The following is a 15,510-nucleotide window of genomic DNA, read 5'->3' as shown; positions in this document are numbered from 1 at the left end:
CTAAAACAATACACAGCAGTTATTGAGCACTTACTCTGTGACAGGGACTGCATTAAAAGCTTTACAGACACCATCTCATTTAATTCTCCCTAAGCTGTAAGTACCATTATCATTACAACCTCGCAGATTAGAAAATCAATAATGAAGAGAGTTAAATCATTTGCCCCAGGTCACACAGCTAGTAGCAGGATTCACACCCAGGCAGTGTGACATGGAGACACCAAGTTCTCACGCACGATGCTCTATGACTTCATACGACGCTATTAAAAAGAGACTGGAGAAGCAAAACCAGTCACATGGGAGGATGTTGATGATAGAGTGATAGGTAAAACAAGCGGGTTATTGAATAGGACACACGCACTGATCACATTTGTGCAAATGAATGCAAGCAAAGACAAAGGGTTTGAAAAGATAACACTGCTGGCATCTTGGTGTAGACCTCTGAGTGGGTGGAAGTGTGTGTGTGTGTGTGTGTGTGTGTGTGTGTGTGTTTTATGTTTTCTTCTGCTTGTGTTTTCTGATTTTTCTGTAACAAATGTTTTGGTTTTGTACTAAGAAAAATTTTCAAGAGATTAAAAATTTTAAAAATTAATGCTAATGCCAAAAAAATCACTCCCTTGCACTCATATTCTGCATAAACCTAAATGTCCAGCTGTTGGCCTTGCTTTAAGTATAGATACAACTGCATGCATAGGACTTAGGAAATGGCCTGAAGCCAGCTCACGAGCTCTGGCAGGCTCTTCATGGCCAAGCATCCTCTCAAGGCAGCCAAGGTTTCAAACTGGGAAGAGACAGCACACATTTTCCTACTCTGCCCCCAGCCTCCTGCCCTCCCCATCCCTCCAGACCCCTCTCTGGGTATTTGTACCCCCAGAGAGTTAGTGAGCTGACAGCACAGAGCTGTGTGAGCTGGAAGAAACTGGCAGCTTCTGCCCTGGCTTCAGCTCTGGCCTGGGAGCCAAGCCCAGGGACCCTTGGAGCCTGAGACACTCCATCCCCTGTCGCTGAGTCTAAGAAGGAAGCACTTCCCCAAGTGCCTGAGGGAGGCAGGACAACCCAGAGACTAGAGCCCCAGAGCTGCAGCCACATATACCAGGGCCCCTCCTGGCCTAGCCACCTGCCTCCTGGCCACATGATCTTACCCAAGTTATTTCTTCTTCTGAGTCTGTTTCCATGCCCATCAAATAAGGAATTAAAATACCAACTTAGAAAAGGACTTATAAGAATCAAAAGAATACATATTAAAATACATCCTATAATGATACCAATGAGTAATATTTCCTGGGCACCAGCTATGGGACAGGTACTCTGTTGAACACTTTATAAGTCCGATCTTACACAGCTCTCACAGCCACCCGATGACAGGCAAAATGAAGACTTAAAGTAGTGAAGTCACTTGCACTTCTAAGTAATGGAGCAGGAATTCCTGTTGCCATGCCTTGGCCCACACCACTCCACCAGAGAGCTTGGCATATGTGGGGAACATGGACTTTGTGCAGATGGTTACCACTGCCATGTCTCCCTACTGGACAGAGGCTTTAGAGAATGGTATGACAATGAGGAATCCTGGCTTCTGGCCGCCCCCCCCCCCCCCCCCGCCAGCCTGCACAGGCAGCTCACACAGCCACACACCACTTTAGGAAGCCTTCCTGTCAGAGTGACCAAATCTCCCTCACACACACCCTTGGAGGCAGCCCCAGCGGCCACAGGCAATGGCTTTGCTGCTGTACAACCTATGGCAACCTCCCTCCAGAACTGGCCTCGTGCTCTGGCCACCAAGGCTGCTGGCCCAGCAAAGACAACTCACGCCCTAGGAGTCAGGCCTGCTGGCACCCACACCTGGCACCTGCTCCAAAACCCTTTCAGTCTCAGAAGATCTGGGCCGCGGGCCTGGGGCTCTCAGCCGCCCGTCTGGCCAGAGGGAACCACACGAATCGGAAAAGCAGTACCCTTAAGCAGCCTCTCAAGCGTCCGGTACAGCCCGGGCACCGGCGGTGTGCGCGGGCTGGAGTCCGGGTGTGCAAGCGTTCGCGTAGAAGTGAGAGGGCAGCCGGTGTGAGTGTGCCTGTGCGCGCGTGGCTCCGAGTGAGCGCCGCTGTGATCACGGTCCCGGGGCGGGGAAGGTCTCCTCCCCCCACCTCGTTGAGAAATCTCAGTGAGTCACCGAGTGGTTCTGCATATTAATGAGCTCGCTGCGGCGAGGGCAGGAGCGGATTTAAAAAGAGGCCCGGGCGGGAGGAGGGAGGCTGCGGAGAGAGCGCTGAGCGGAGCGCAGAAGCGCAGCGCGGCAGCCGAGGCACCCACCGACGGGCGCAGCGGGAGCGAGCGGAGCCGGGAGGCGCGCTCCGGGCAGAGACAGCCGAGCCGGCCGGGCGCCCTCCCCAGTCCCTGCTCCCGCGCCCCGCGCCCCTCCGGCCAGCATGAGGCTCCTGTCGGCCGCGCTGCTCCTGCTGCTCCTGGCGCTGTGCGCCGCACGCGTGGACGGTGAGTGCCCGGGAGGTCCCTCGTCGCCGCCCGGTCCCGTCCTGGGGCACCCAGGCGCCAACTGCGGGGCTTCCTGGGACCCTGGAGGTTCTGGGTGGGCACCGAGGGAGGTCGGGGGCAGGAGACCCCGCACGCGGCTGAACGGCACCCCGCGCTCTCCCTTGCAGGGTCCAAATGCAAGTGCTCGCGAAAGGGGCCCAAGATTCGCTACAGCGACGTGAAGAAGCTGGAAATGAAGCCAAAGTACCCGCACTGCGAGGAGAAGATGGTTATGTGAGTTCTGGCTCCTCACCGTGAGCGTGTGCGCGCTGCTCTTAACCCGGTGCTGGGGCACAGCTTGGGGCTGGATCGGGCGGGCTAACAAACATTCCTCTGTGCCTCTGGCAAGGCCTTGGACCAGCCTTTGTAATTGCCCAGCGAGTCCTTGGGACGCTGGCGCGACAGTGTGAAAGAGAGTTTGGAAAGAGGGTCACTGTCCGGTGCTCTGGAAACAGCCCCTCTGGGAGTTCACCCTTGCTAAGATTCAAATGGGCAGCCTAGGTGCCTGCACTGCCCACCTTTCTGGGATGATCAAGGGTTAAGTGGCTCCCGTTGTGCCAACTTTAGAAAATCCGGATTGAAAGCACTCAAAACACACCCAGAACTATTGTACTTGCCCCCAAACTGGGAGGCATGCTGCCTTCCTGTTACTGGAGAGAGAATAAAAACAAATGTCTTTAAGTCCTCAGACCCTCCTTTCAGAGCCTTTTTCCGATCAGGGGACCACAGACGGTCAGTTTTTGGCTTCTAGCGATTTCATTTTGGGACTGATCCTTGATCTTCCCCCACCGGCTGGACTCTTGTGGGTCCCTGAGCCTGAGCAGTGCTGTGCAAAGTGTTCTGTTGGGGTTAACGTGCCATGCGGCTGGAGCCCTGCTTGGTGGGGATGCGAGGAATATTTTAAAAACTGGGGCAGAGTGAGAGAACACTGAGTTTCCTTGCTCCTCTGCCTTCCCAATTAACCACTTGAGTCCAGTACCACTGTTTCCCCATCAATACACACTTGGCCAGGAAGGAAGCCCTTGGCAAAGCAGCTACCAAATATCTGCCACGGACCATTGGCCCCTCTTCCCCTCCCCCAGCAACAGGACACAATTTATTCTCAGTCTGGGCAAGTGCCTTCTGTCTGCTGGACCTGCTGGCCCAAAGGCCTCCACCCCCCATTGCCACCTGGCTGCACAGTCAGGCTCAAGTTAGGGGAATTTGCAAAGCCATCAGGCTTGAGCTGAACCCCACTGCCTTTCCGCCCAGGCACTTAAATTAACCTCTTGTCCCTTGCCCCCTTGCCTTGCAAACCCAAGTCCCGAAAAACTGCCAGAAAATCCTTTTTGGTGAGGGCCAGGGTTCCCACAAGCTGAGAGAGGAGCTACAAGCCCCCCATCCCAGCTCGGGGGCTGGAGATGACAGGGACACTGAAAATTAAGTCTGCACTCCTCTAAGTGCTGAAAACCACCCCATGCCCCAAGGCAAGGTGTCAAGACCTTTCAGGGAAGGAGAAGCAGGGTATGGGGTGCAGAGCCATCTCAAAAAGACAGAACCCTCAATAAACAGGCTTACTCCTTTTCCTGGTAAAACTTCAGAATAGAGAAGAAACTGACAGCAGCAGGCAGATGCGGGAAGGCCTTACGCAGCCTTGTGAAAACTTGCAGTGGCCTCCAGAGGTCCGAACACAGTCAGCGTCTCCAAAACCTTCACTCACACCCAGATGCCCCCCCCATCCCTGAAGGGCTAAACATCCTCTCCCGTCTCAAGCTCCTAAGAGTCTCTAGATCAGACAAGGGGCCAGCACTTTTTGCCAAAGCAGGTTTTCAGGCACAAAAGCTGAACAAAAGCAAGTTTTGCAGCTCACCCTGAGTCACCCAGAAATCTCTGATGAGGCTGGGGGGTGGGGTGGGGAGGGCAGTCAGCTTTGCAAGTGGGAGTTCTTGCACCAGGAGACTCCAAATTTTATATAGGGCAATTTGTGTCATATGTCCACTGAACTCTTGCCAAAACCCTCGGCACCCAGAACCACTGAGGAGAGAGGACGCAGGACCCAGAATTTCTGAGTAACTGCTGGGAACAGAAATCCTCGTGTCTCCACCCCACAACCAATTTTCACAGGCCCAGTATTGTGACAAGCATTTGAGGACTGTGCTGGGAGGGTCGAGTGTCCTCCCCTGCTGCCCCTCCCTTCAGGACTGGGCATCCTCAGCCTGGGTACAGTGACCTAACTGAGGAAGGGCTTTTCATCAGGTTTGGGCACATCCTTTCTTTCTGAGGGCAAAAGCAGTATTGTAGACAGAGAGCAGTGGGCTAAATTCCCGCAGAGCAACCAGGTACCGCAAGGAGGAGAAGGAGCACACTCCCCCTGAAGCCTGGCCCTGTGCTGGCCACCTAGAAGGAGGAACAGGACCAGGGAAATGACTGGTCTCAGGGAAGGCCAGCGAAGGCAGAGCCCAGTCCACAGGCACTAGCAGAAGATCCACACCTACTCGAGGAAGCTGAGGCTGTGGTGGGGGCCTTGGAAACTCAGAGCACAGAGAAGGGAAGAGAACAAGTTGCCCAGAAATATTCTGCCCCCATACTGGTGGCAAGATTCGATTCTTTTCTCCCTGTCAACTGGGACAGTCGGTTCATGGTGGCCCTGGTCCCATCTAGAACTTGGCATGTGCCCTGACACTTTTATCTTTGGGAACCTGCGGGGCCCTAGCTGACCTCTCTCCTTCCCTTTTTGCTCTTCCCATTCCAGCCCCCAACTGCCCCTCTTTGGCCCCGCAGCTCATTCCCCAGCACCCAGTCCAGGAGCATCCCTTGCCTGTGCTGTGACCTCTCAGGGAACGGCCCCTCTCCCCTTCCACTTTTTCAGGTCCCCTACATGGTCCCTCATTCTGGAACACCATCCTTCCTCCCCCACCCAGAAGATTCCTCCTAAATCCTGCCGCCCTAGCTCAGCCCTGGCTGAGAGGGGCATAGAGGTACTGGGCAGTAGTCCTGCCTCCCCATCCAGGCTGGAGCTCACACACTAAGGCTTCTCCTTGCCCCTGGCCATCCCATCTTCCATGACAAATACTAATGACGGTAACTCTTCACTGTGCATCTACCAAGTGCTAGGCATTCTCCATAGATTATATCATCTCATCACCCAATAATCCTAAGAGGTATGTCCTATAATTAGACCCATTTTACAGATGGGCAAACTCATTCAGGGTTTACCCAAGGTCCACAGACAGACCTGGGATTCATACTCTGTACAATTCCGCCTGCTTCCCTCCCACATGGCTAGGGCCTCCACTGGCTTGGAACACTGGCTGATGGAGGCCTGAAGGGAGGTCTTACTTTCTTGCCAGAGGCTGAGACAACAGGGACTTCATGCTCGGGAATCAAAATGGGCTTCAAGGCCAGCAAGACTTAACTTCAAGATCTGTAATGCCTAGCCCGGGGACAATCTTCAGAGGATCAAGTGGAACTGGGGTTTGAAGGGTCAGAGAGAGACCACCACATGCACAGAGCATGTCTGAGTCCCACCGCGAGCTCCTCATTTCTAAGAAAGAGGTCTTAGCATGTGCACCTTGCTGGCCTTAGCTCTCTCCACCTCTCCATCCCAGGTTCAGAGCAGCTGGAAGAGTCCCCTGAGCTTTGTTCTCTAAGGGAGGCATAAGCCCTGTAAACAACAGCCTCATGGGGGTAGGGACGGGGTAAGGGGACTATCCCAGACTCTAAGGGCTCCAGGGGAAAAGTGAGAGCCTAAGGGGACACCTAGAAACTCCCAAAGAGCCAGCCAGGCAGTGAGCACATGGGCACGCTCCCATGAAAGGAGGGAGGAGGCCACAGTCTCTCAGTGTCCTGACTGGGACAGACCAGGGCCACCCACAGGCCACAATAAGGGGCTTCATTCAGGCTCCTCAATCCTCCACCCCATGCTGCTCCATTTCAGCATCACCACTAAGAGCGTGTCCAGGTACCGGGGTCAGGAGCATTGCCTGCACCCCAAGCTGCAGAGCACCAAGCGGTTCATCAAGTGGTACAACGCCTGGAACGAGAAGCGCAGGTATGGCCCACCTCCTCGCCCCTTCCTTCCCACCCCCCCCCCCCAGCTCCAGATCCTAGACTCCAGCTAGCTCATCAAGCCCTATCTAATGGGGGAACACCCACCACCGTCGCCACGGCAAGCAGATAGCCAGCCCTGCTTATAGAACCCCACGCGGTAAGGAATTCACCACTTCCCAAAGCAGGCAATTCCTCTCCTGGACAACTGTAAGCATCGAAAATGTAACCTTTTGTGAACTAAAGTTTGCACCATGCTAACTTTTTAAGTTGCAGTCTTAATTCCTCTTCTTTTTAAAGTAACTTAAGGTCTCCGATCCTCAGTTTCCCTCTGTCAAATGAATGAGCAAGCACCTGGCGTGGCTCTCTGTGATTCTTGTGTGGTAAAACATGACCATTCAAGTAACTGGGGTATATTAACTGTAACACTGGGTACAACACAAGATGATGAGGACAGTGCCTCGCCAGCAACATTCCCTCCCCTCAAGGTGCTGCATGCCCCCTCCCATACTCCTAATCTCAGAGGGTAGCAGTAGCCAGATGACCATAACCATGAACCAGACCCCTGTCCTCTCTGGGCTCTGTTTCTCCATAACCAGAAAATGACTTTCCATCTCTAATCTGGGGTCCTGTGTTTGGCAAGTTCCTGGTTTCCTCATACCACATAGAAGAGAGCCTGTCCCAGAGCACACCTACTCCTCACACACTCAGGGCCTGTCTACACCTGTACCTACCCAGCATGTTCCGAGAAGCGCTTGCACGCACACACACAGAAGGGACTTCCTCAGGAGCTGGTGCCAGCACCTCATCCTGCAGAGCGGGAAACCGAGGCCAAGTGGAGGTGGGGAGTAACTTCCCTAGGAGCACAGGGCAGGAAGCCAGGCCTCCCAGGGTCACCTTCACCCTGCCTAGAGTGGGTGCCTGAGCCACCCCTCCCATTGTCCCACCCAGCCCTTCCACTGTAAGCTCAGCCCATGACCAGCTCTCCACCGGCTGACACTTGGGCCCAACCCCAATACCTGAGCCTTCTGTGCTGCCTCCAAAACTGCCTCGTCTGCAGCTGCTTGAAATAGAAACTGATGAGAGCGAGAGATTATTTTCTATAAATCTGATGGGAATGAAGCAGGTGGCTCACATGGCAGAAGCAGGACCTGCCCCTGTCCACTGTCACTCTCCAGGCCCTGCGTCACCAAAGTGGAACGAGGCTCACCTCGGGGCCAGTCCATGGAGGGGGCTGAGAACATCTCCACCAGACTGCTGGCAGACACTGAGGCGGTTTGCACACTTTGTCCCTCAGCCCTCCACCTGGGCCCTAGCTCTGACGAAGAGGAGGCAGGCATGGGACAATGCAGCCCTGCTCTTTTGTCTCGGCAAATTCCAATGATGAGAGCATCTCCGTTACCAGGCCTCCCGTCACTTTATTACAAAATGAGCTCGTCCTCTTTCTGGGGAAGCTGAGGCATCCTGGGAGAGGAAGGGGGCAATTCCTTACCCTCCCTCTGTAAAAGGTTGAAAATGTCTCCATGAATGTACAATGGAGAGAAAGGAACTATCTCGAAGTCCTCTTTGCAGAGACAGTGAGAGAATGCTAAACGTAGGGCAGAGGAAGGAGAAGCCAGCCTGGCAGCCCAGGCCCATGGAGCCAGACTAGCAGATCTGCATCTCAGAGCTCCCGGCTTCCGGCTGCCAAGGGAAGCAGCGCATCAGGCAGAGCACAATTAGGGTGATCCTACTCAGGAATCAGGAAGAAGGCAGAAGAATCTGAGTATGAGGCATAGCCCTGGAACAGCCATGGGGCAGAAGAGAAGGGATTTAAGTACCTAAAGAGAGACAGTCTGGAAGGTGAGGGGAAAAGGCCAGCTTGGGAATGCACACAGGCCCACAACCACTAGAGGAAGTGATCTTGAGCCAGAGGCCTCCCCGACAGCCCTAGCCCCAGCCCTACTACCACCCTTCAGTCTTCAGGCAGCAGCTTCTAGAACTAGCATTTTTCTGGAAGGCATGCATTCTCTGGGCAAAATACAAAGAAAGATGCAATCCTAAATTGAAGGAGGGGCTGCCTGTCCTCCCATGTTGCATCCCTGCTCATGCTGCAAACAGACCTCATTCCCACCACTGACATTCAGTGTTCACAGGGCAAATCTGAAGTCCCCTGTGCCTCAGTTTCCTCACATACAGAGACGGTTTGCTCCATAGGGCTTTGAGGATTGCAGAGGTGGAGGCTGTTGAGAATGCACAAAGCCAGATTTGGGTAAACTTTTGTGGTCCATGTGATGACTTCTTAAGGGTTCCCCACTCCCACCCCCACTTCTCCCAAGCTCCAGAATTCCTGGGAGGGGCGCTCCTAAAGACAAGGATGAAGCAGCTTAGCCACCAGCCTGTGGATCGCCTGTGTCATATTCTGAGCCACTGACATGGGTGTTTTCTCTTCCTAGGGTCTACGAAGAGTAGGGTGAAAAATCCCACATGGGAAAACTTCATACCAGCTGGGAGAGGAGCAAAGGATTCTGCAGATAAAAAACAAAAAAACAAAAAAACAAACCTTTTCTTTCTCACAGGCATAAGACACAAATTATATATTGTTACAAAGCACTTTTTACCAAGGGTCAGTTTTTACATTTTATAGCTGTGTGCGGAAGGCTTCCAGATGTGAGACCCTTCTCTCGTGCTCCAGACTTTATCACACACTGCTTTTTATCGAAGAGGGGGAAACTTATGCCTTTCCTTTGTAAAAAAAAAAAAAAAAAAAAAAAAAAAAAAAACTGCTTTTTTGTATTTGTCCAGACATCACTACATCTGAGCTTTATAAGCGCCTGGGAGGAACCCAGAGCTTGGTTTAAACATTTCATAGCAGCATTGCTCCGTTGCTAATGCAGGAAGCTTCCGCTCAGAGGTCCTGGCGCCTCCACACAGCTGCCATGGGCTCTCCTGGGCTCATGGTTGGTCACAGCCTCAGGGGGACTCCACAGTGGCCCCTGTCACCAGGCAAGAAGAAGCCGATCTCTCTGCATCTGTTCTTTAAGGAACTTAAGTTTGGCTGCCAGAGAAATGTGCTTCATCCCCCACCCCACCCCACCCCCACTTTATTTTTACATACTCTAGGAAACATTTCCAAGATTCTGGGATGGCAAAGCATAGGGTCCTTAAGGAAGGGATTGGGTCTTCTCTCCTTCCTGTGAAAGGTTCACTGCTTCAGTACTGAATACTTGGGAAGCACGTGAAGTTCCCAACACTGTTAGCAAAACCTGACAAGAAAACTTAAAAATCCACCCGGACACGCACAATGCCCAGCTACAGACACACGTTCTATCAATGATGGAGAACCTTCAGAGCATGTTTCTTTCCCTCGTTGCAACTGAACAGGCAGGACAGAAGCATTCTGTGACTCCCCGTGTAATTCTTCAGTGTTAAACAGTGCAGTCCTCTTTTGAAAGCCGAAACAACGACATGCCCTTTTCTTTGTAAATATACTCTTTAAGAACGCCCCCTCCATACACTGCCCCTTCAGTATATGCCTCATTGTACTGCTGTGTCGTCATATGCTATGCACGTGTCAGAAACCATTAGCGTTGCATGCAGGTTTCATATTCTAAGACAAAAAGAAAAGTAATAAAATATATTTGAAATGTACCAAAATTCTAGACTACTGACTTTTTTTCTATTCAGTGAGGCCAGGATGACAATCAAATGTTTACTACATTGTGAATAAACAGGGACAAATGCATTGGGAAGGAAGGAAAACTGGCATTTCCCAAATACCTGTAAATACTGTCACCTTTGTGGAACGCCATTATGGTGCTAAAGCAGGAGGCAATTCACATAGCACTCAGGACACCAGGGCATGATGAACACTTGGTAAATGTCGCACCCTTGATAGTCACAAGAGCAGGCCACTCTGTACTTTGCACAAACCACCCACAGCCCCACATCCCTCTATCCAAATCAGCCAGGCCCTAAAATAGGCGTCTCTGTGCCCACCTGTGTCCCCCACGTGCCACAGGACTGCCTAAAGGGGCAGCCTCCACCTGTCTGCACTTTTTGTGCACTACCCTAGGAACCAGAAGCCAGACACCGATGTGCATGTCACTTCTGAGGATGGTTTCCTGACGTGCACAGCTGCCTCTGCCAACACTTACAGGGACACACAGCAAATACCCTGCCTTAGCAGAATGCTCAGGTAGAATGAGGCATTCTGCCTCAGCAGAATGCTATGGTAGACCCTTTCCATCATGGCCTCACCTCCTGGCAGTGCCACATGTATTCCTAAGGAAACTGAGGACCAGAGAGGTTAAGAAAGTTGCCCAAGGTCACTCATCACACTGTTCCAATAGCTGAGCCTGACAGTCTTTCTGCTGAAGAGAGCAGGAGAGAGGGGGCCAGGGCCACGTGAATGCGGGACTTGGTTCAACCTTTCCCTTCATTATGGAGAAAGAAGGCAGACTGGATAGGGAAGCCCAGACACCAATAGACAGAACAGAGCCAGAGGGCCCCCGGGGGAGGGCGCATACCAGGGCAGGGGAGAGCAGAAGCCAGGCCTCTCTCCCTGGGAGCCCTGAACCCTGCTTGGCCCCAGAGCAGCACGCCATGGGAGCTCATGAGGGAGGGCCACTGTAAGGAAGTTAGCTGAAGGAGCCCCCCACCTCCAGCCTGACAACATAAAGGCATGACAGGAGGAGGCTGTGAGGTGCAGGGTTCACTGTGCCGCTCCCCGAGTCTCAGGCTTCACCTTCCCCTTGCTCTCTCTATGCCATCTGTGGTCCCAGGACCAGCACCTCTTCTCCAGCCCTGCTGGCCCCGGTGTCCTCTTGGTTCTCTGACCTCCCAAGGCACAGAATAGATTCTTAGCAACAGTAGCAATGTGCCCTTACAGTGTCAGGCACCGAGCTGGGCACTTGCCCTGCCATGCCCCCGATCCCTTCCCTGCCCCACTCTTCCCAAAGGCCTGTCCTGAGCGGGCCGCAGCACTGCGCCAGGCTTGATGCCAGGATGGCCACATCCTCAGGGAGCTCTGGCCCAGCTCTGCTGCTCATCTTCTCTGCCCAGCCAAACCCTCTATCACAGAGCTTTTCCTGGTCAGCTTGGATCCTGGGTCAGGACCAGCGACATAACTGCAAGGCCTGGGGCAAAATAAAGATGCAGGACCCTCTATTCAAAAACTAAGAATGTCAAGATGGCCAGAGCAGAGCATCAGACCTTAGTAGAGGGGTCCGTGCAACTTAACTTGCTGCAAGCCCCATGGAGCCAGCCCTCTACCTGGGGTAGCAACCCTAACACCCATCTGGACGGCTCATCTTGGCCCTGAGTTATTATATGACTTGTACTACAATTTAATAGTTTTATTTTAACTTGAACATCTAATAAGATGTGCTCCTAGAAGCCAGGGACGATGTCTTACACTTGTTTGTAAAAACCTCTCAGAACCTATGACAGCACTTGTGAGGTACTCAAATGCTGTGAATTGATCTTAGTCTCAAGGAGCGCCCTGAGAACACACTCTCTGTACCCACTTACTGAGCCACCACTACGTGCAAAGACCTGCACCAGGCACCATGGGGGAGCACAGGCGTGGTCACGTGCTGTCCCGTCCTCAAGGGCAGAGTCCACCATTCATCCACCCAGCCGCTGTCTCATGATGAAGCATTTGCTATGCAGAGCACACTGTGCTGGTTGCTGGGAATGACCTCTCCAGAAACTCCCAGTCTACAAGGGAGTCACAGACTCAGCTGAAATTGCCCACTGATCTAAGCACACCATGCTAGAGGGCTGCACAGCAGGCTCTGAGGCCACTCCAAAGGGGTACCTCACCCAGCCTTGGAGGAAGCAACCCCTGACCAACACCTCTATCAACCTGGAGAGGGCTCATGGCACACTGCAAGCTGTTCTCAGGCAACAATAGGAAGTGCTGATTCCATCCTGGCTCTGACGTGGCCTGTGGTTCCTGTGTCCACTGGTGATGAGACAGGCCAACAAAGACAGGGAGCACCACAGCTGGAAAAGTCGGGAAGGCTTAGGGAATTCAGAGGGGCATCAGGAACGCCAGCCACGCCCCAGCTGAACGTCCGGGGAAACCAGCCACAGCTCCAAACTCTACCCGCCCTTTCATGCATGTCTCTTCCTCTCCCTTGTCTTTGCCGGGCCATCTGGCCTGCCAGTGAGCCGTGGCTGGGGCCAGCCTCCCCAACCTCATGGGCAAGGAAGACGGCCACAGATTTCCTGAGCAACCTCCCATATGTTGGAAGACATCATCCTGCTCTTAGGAACCTTAGGGTATTTTCCTGTCCTCCTCTTTTTGAAAAGTTGGAAAGATATTCTCAAAGGTCACCAAGAAAGCAATAAAACCCACATTTTCTTACTTGTACGGTAACCTCTCCCGGCTTCCTCTTCACCGGCCCGCTCTGATATGTGCCACCAGAGGGCAGCAGGGAGCGGGTGCACGGCCACCCAGGGCTCTCAAGATCCCTGAGGCCCTGTGAGAACAGTGACAGCAGTAAACCAGTGGTCAGTGTGGCCTATGAGCCAGACCCTGTGCTGAGGACCTTACCCATCTTACCCCAGTGAATCCTACTGACAAGCACAGCAGGGGATTCTGTCATTCGCTCCACTTTATGGATAAGAAAACTGAGGTCCGGTGAGGTGGATACACTGCCCACGTTCACAAAGCTACCAGGCGGTACACACACGGGATTTGAACCAGGCTTTTGCTCCCTGAAGTACACACTGTCTCACCGTTCCTGTTGACCACAGGCCAGCAGGACACTCTGCTGTGCCCTCACCCGGGGCTTACCTCCTGTTCACTGAAGAGAGATTAATCATCCAGTCAACATGGGCCACACAGAGAGCCAGCCTTAGCCAGCGTTGTCTCGAGTGTGCCTCACTCATCTTTTGGAGGCAGAAGACCGCACCCCTCCATGTGCTCCTCCCTTCTCCAGCACGGACCCCACAGAGCAGGCCCGACCACGGTGCCATCGCTGCTCGGGCCCACATCTGGTAGATGCAAATTCTGCTTGAGAAGCAGCGGCCAGGAGACTTTACCTGCAACAACCAAATCACTTCAACAAGAAAGATGACTGTGCCAGCATCCAATTAGACTCAACATTTTAGCTAGAAACAAGGTGAAACCATTTTTGGTTTCAAAAATTAACTCAAAGCTGGATTTGAAAAGAATCAGCCCCGCTTCATAATGAGAGCTGACATTGTGGGATGAGTAGTAGGAACGTCTAATTGGATGCAAATGAGACTCTCATCTCATAGTCAGTTATTCCCCAGAGCAAAAGGGAAGGTGAAGCAACAGGCTCTTTCTTTCAACCCATTGTTTCATTAAAGGCAGCCCTCTAACAAGAATCATTTCTAAATTACAAAGGCTTTTGTCCCTTTGAAATAATGGTCTGCAAAGGCAGATTGGAGTTAAGTACATGCATTAGTACAGTCAAAAAAATATTATAAACTGAGAAAATGACGAGAGAAAGAATAACCTTCAATTCCTTGATCGCTGCTAAGATACCAACCCTTCTGATTCCCTGCACTTTGAGGGGCAACAAAGTTTAATAAAAAGCTGTAACCACCGGGGCGCCTGGGTGGCTCAGTCGTTAAGCGACTGCCTTCAGCTCAGGTCATGATCCCGGGGTCCTGGGATGGAGCCCCGCATCGGGCTCCCTGCTCGGTGGGAAGCCTGCTTCTCCCTCTCCCACTCCCCTTGCTGGTGTTCCCTCTCTCGCTGTGTCTCTGTCAAATAAATTAAAAAAAAAAAAAAAAAAAAAAGCTGTAACCACCACCACAAACAGTATTTACTGAGTGCTTTCTCAACAAACACTTTTAGTAGTCCCATTTTACAGATGGGGAACTTAAGGCTTAGAAAAGCTGAGTAACTTGTCCAAGTGGTCTTCGGCAGTGTTAAATCTTTGGACACTTCCAGGTAGGGTGACCGTACGTCCTGGTTTGCCTGAGACAAGCCTGGTCTTTGATTGTCGTCCCAGTGTAATTGTGAAGTGTTTCCTTTTGCTCTCTTAAAAGAGTTCTAGTGTGATTGATAAAAATCGTGATTGTTCCACTTACAGGGCCTGGAAGGAATGTACAGAGGGTTTGGGATTATGTGGTATCTGAGAAATGTTTAGTCAGTTTCCTGCCTTGAACAACCTACTCCTAAGCTAGCCCAGAATCTTCCTGGGCAATCTCCTGGTTTCTCCTGTTCTGTCCTGGTCTGCCTCCTCCCCGCTAAGTAAAAATTGGAGCTGGCGCCCATGGACTGATCTCTGGGGAGCAGGCACATGGTACTCCGGAGACCCATCTGCTCAGTGAAGACCCAAATCAAAATCCCTATCCCCCTCTCTGTGTCTGTTCACATGAGATTCCCCAGACAATTGGGAGTATTAGATTCTGGTTTCAGGAGAACAAAATCAGCCGAGCAGCTGTACCTCCCAGAGGACTGAGGAAAATCATTCCTTGACGATGTGGTTGGCATGCACTGCGAGTGGGGGATTAGCTACTTCAGAGGAGTGGTAATGGGATATGGGCCTCTGACATCTTATTCTGATGCAGGGATCCTGGGGAGGGCTGAAGCATCTCAGGAAGATTGGGGAAACCCTGTAGACCTAAAGGTGCACTCCCTCTCTCCACATCAGTTCTGAGCACATCTCCCCTCCAACTGCCCGCTGCCGTTTTGGTTAAGTCCGGAGCCCTTTCCTACCACAAGGCTGCTGACTTGCTTCTTTCTCTGAGCCTGGAAGGAGCTGCGGTGAGAGAGAGGGCAGAGCCCCAAGACTCAGAGTATGCTGGAGCCTCACTTCGCTAAGCCACCTGGAGCTGTGGCAGCTCGGGGGTGCGGGGGGGGGGTACACGTGAGTCCTTCAGGCTCACTGACTCAGCTCAGCTGTCCCCTCCATGTTTAGCCCTTGGGCTGGCATCCTGCTCCTGAGGCTGCAGGGTATGTCCAGCTGATGCTCTGCCTGACCTGCTCTGCCCCAG

General features: G+C 52.5%; 1 protein-coding gene across 1 annotated transcript; it reads left to right on the top strand.

Moving 5' to 3' along the window:
- The first annotated feature begins 2,214 nt into the window (after positions 1-2,214).
- CXCL14 (C-X-C motif chemokine ligand 14) lies at positions 2,215-10,185 on the top strand. Its single transcript, XM_027606866.2, has 4 exons — positions 2,215-2,484; positions 2,652-2,757; positions 6,440-6,553; positions 8,985-10,185. The coding sequence occupies exons 1-4, from the start codon at positions 2,421-2,423 to the stop codon at positions 8,998-9,000; spliced, it is 300 nt and encodes a 99-aa protein (XP_027462667.1). The 5' UTR covers positions 2,215-2,420; the 3' UTR covers positions 9,001-10,185.
- The last annotated feature ends 5,325 nt before the right edge of the window (positions 10,186-15,510 follow it).

Source organism: Zalophus californianus, chromosome 5, assembly GCF_009762305.2.
Source record: "Zalophus californianus isolate mZalCal1 chromosome 5, mZalCal1.pri.v2, whole genome shotgun sequence".
Taxonomy (NCBI): Eukaryota; Metazoa; Chordata; class Mammalia; order Carnivora; family Otariidae; genus Zalophus; species Zalophus californianus.
The sequence above is the reverse complement of the archived record's forward strand: the minus strand, read 5'-3'. Positions and strand labels throughout refer to the sequence as shown.

What these genes read in the sequence shown, in the direction of transcription:
- CXCL14 (XM_027606866.2), top strand. Translation starts at nt 2,421, where the DNA reads ATGAGGCTCCTGTCGGCCGCGCTGCTCCTGCTGCTCCTGGCGCTGTGC. An exon ending in GTGCGCCGCACGCGTGGACG is followed by an intron (nt 2,485 to 2,651) that starts GTGAGTGCCCGG and finishes TCTCCCTTGCAG; the next exon opens with GGTCCAAATGCAAGTGCTCG. An exon ending in TGCGAGGAGAAGATGGTTAT is followed by an intron (nt 2,758 to 6,439) that starts GTGAGTTCTGGC and finishes GCTCCATTTCAG; the next exon opens with CATCACCACTAAGAGCGTGT.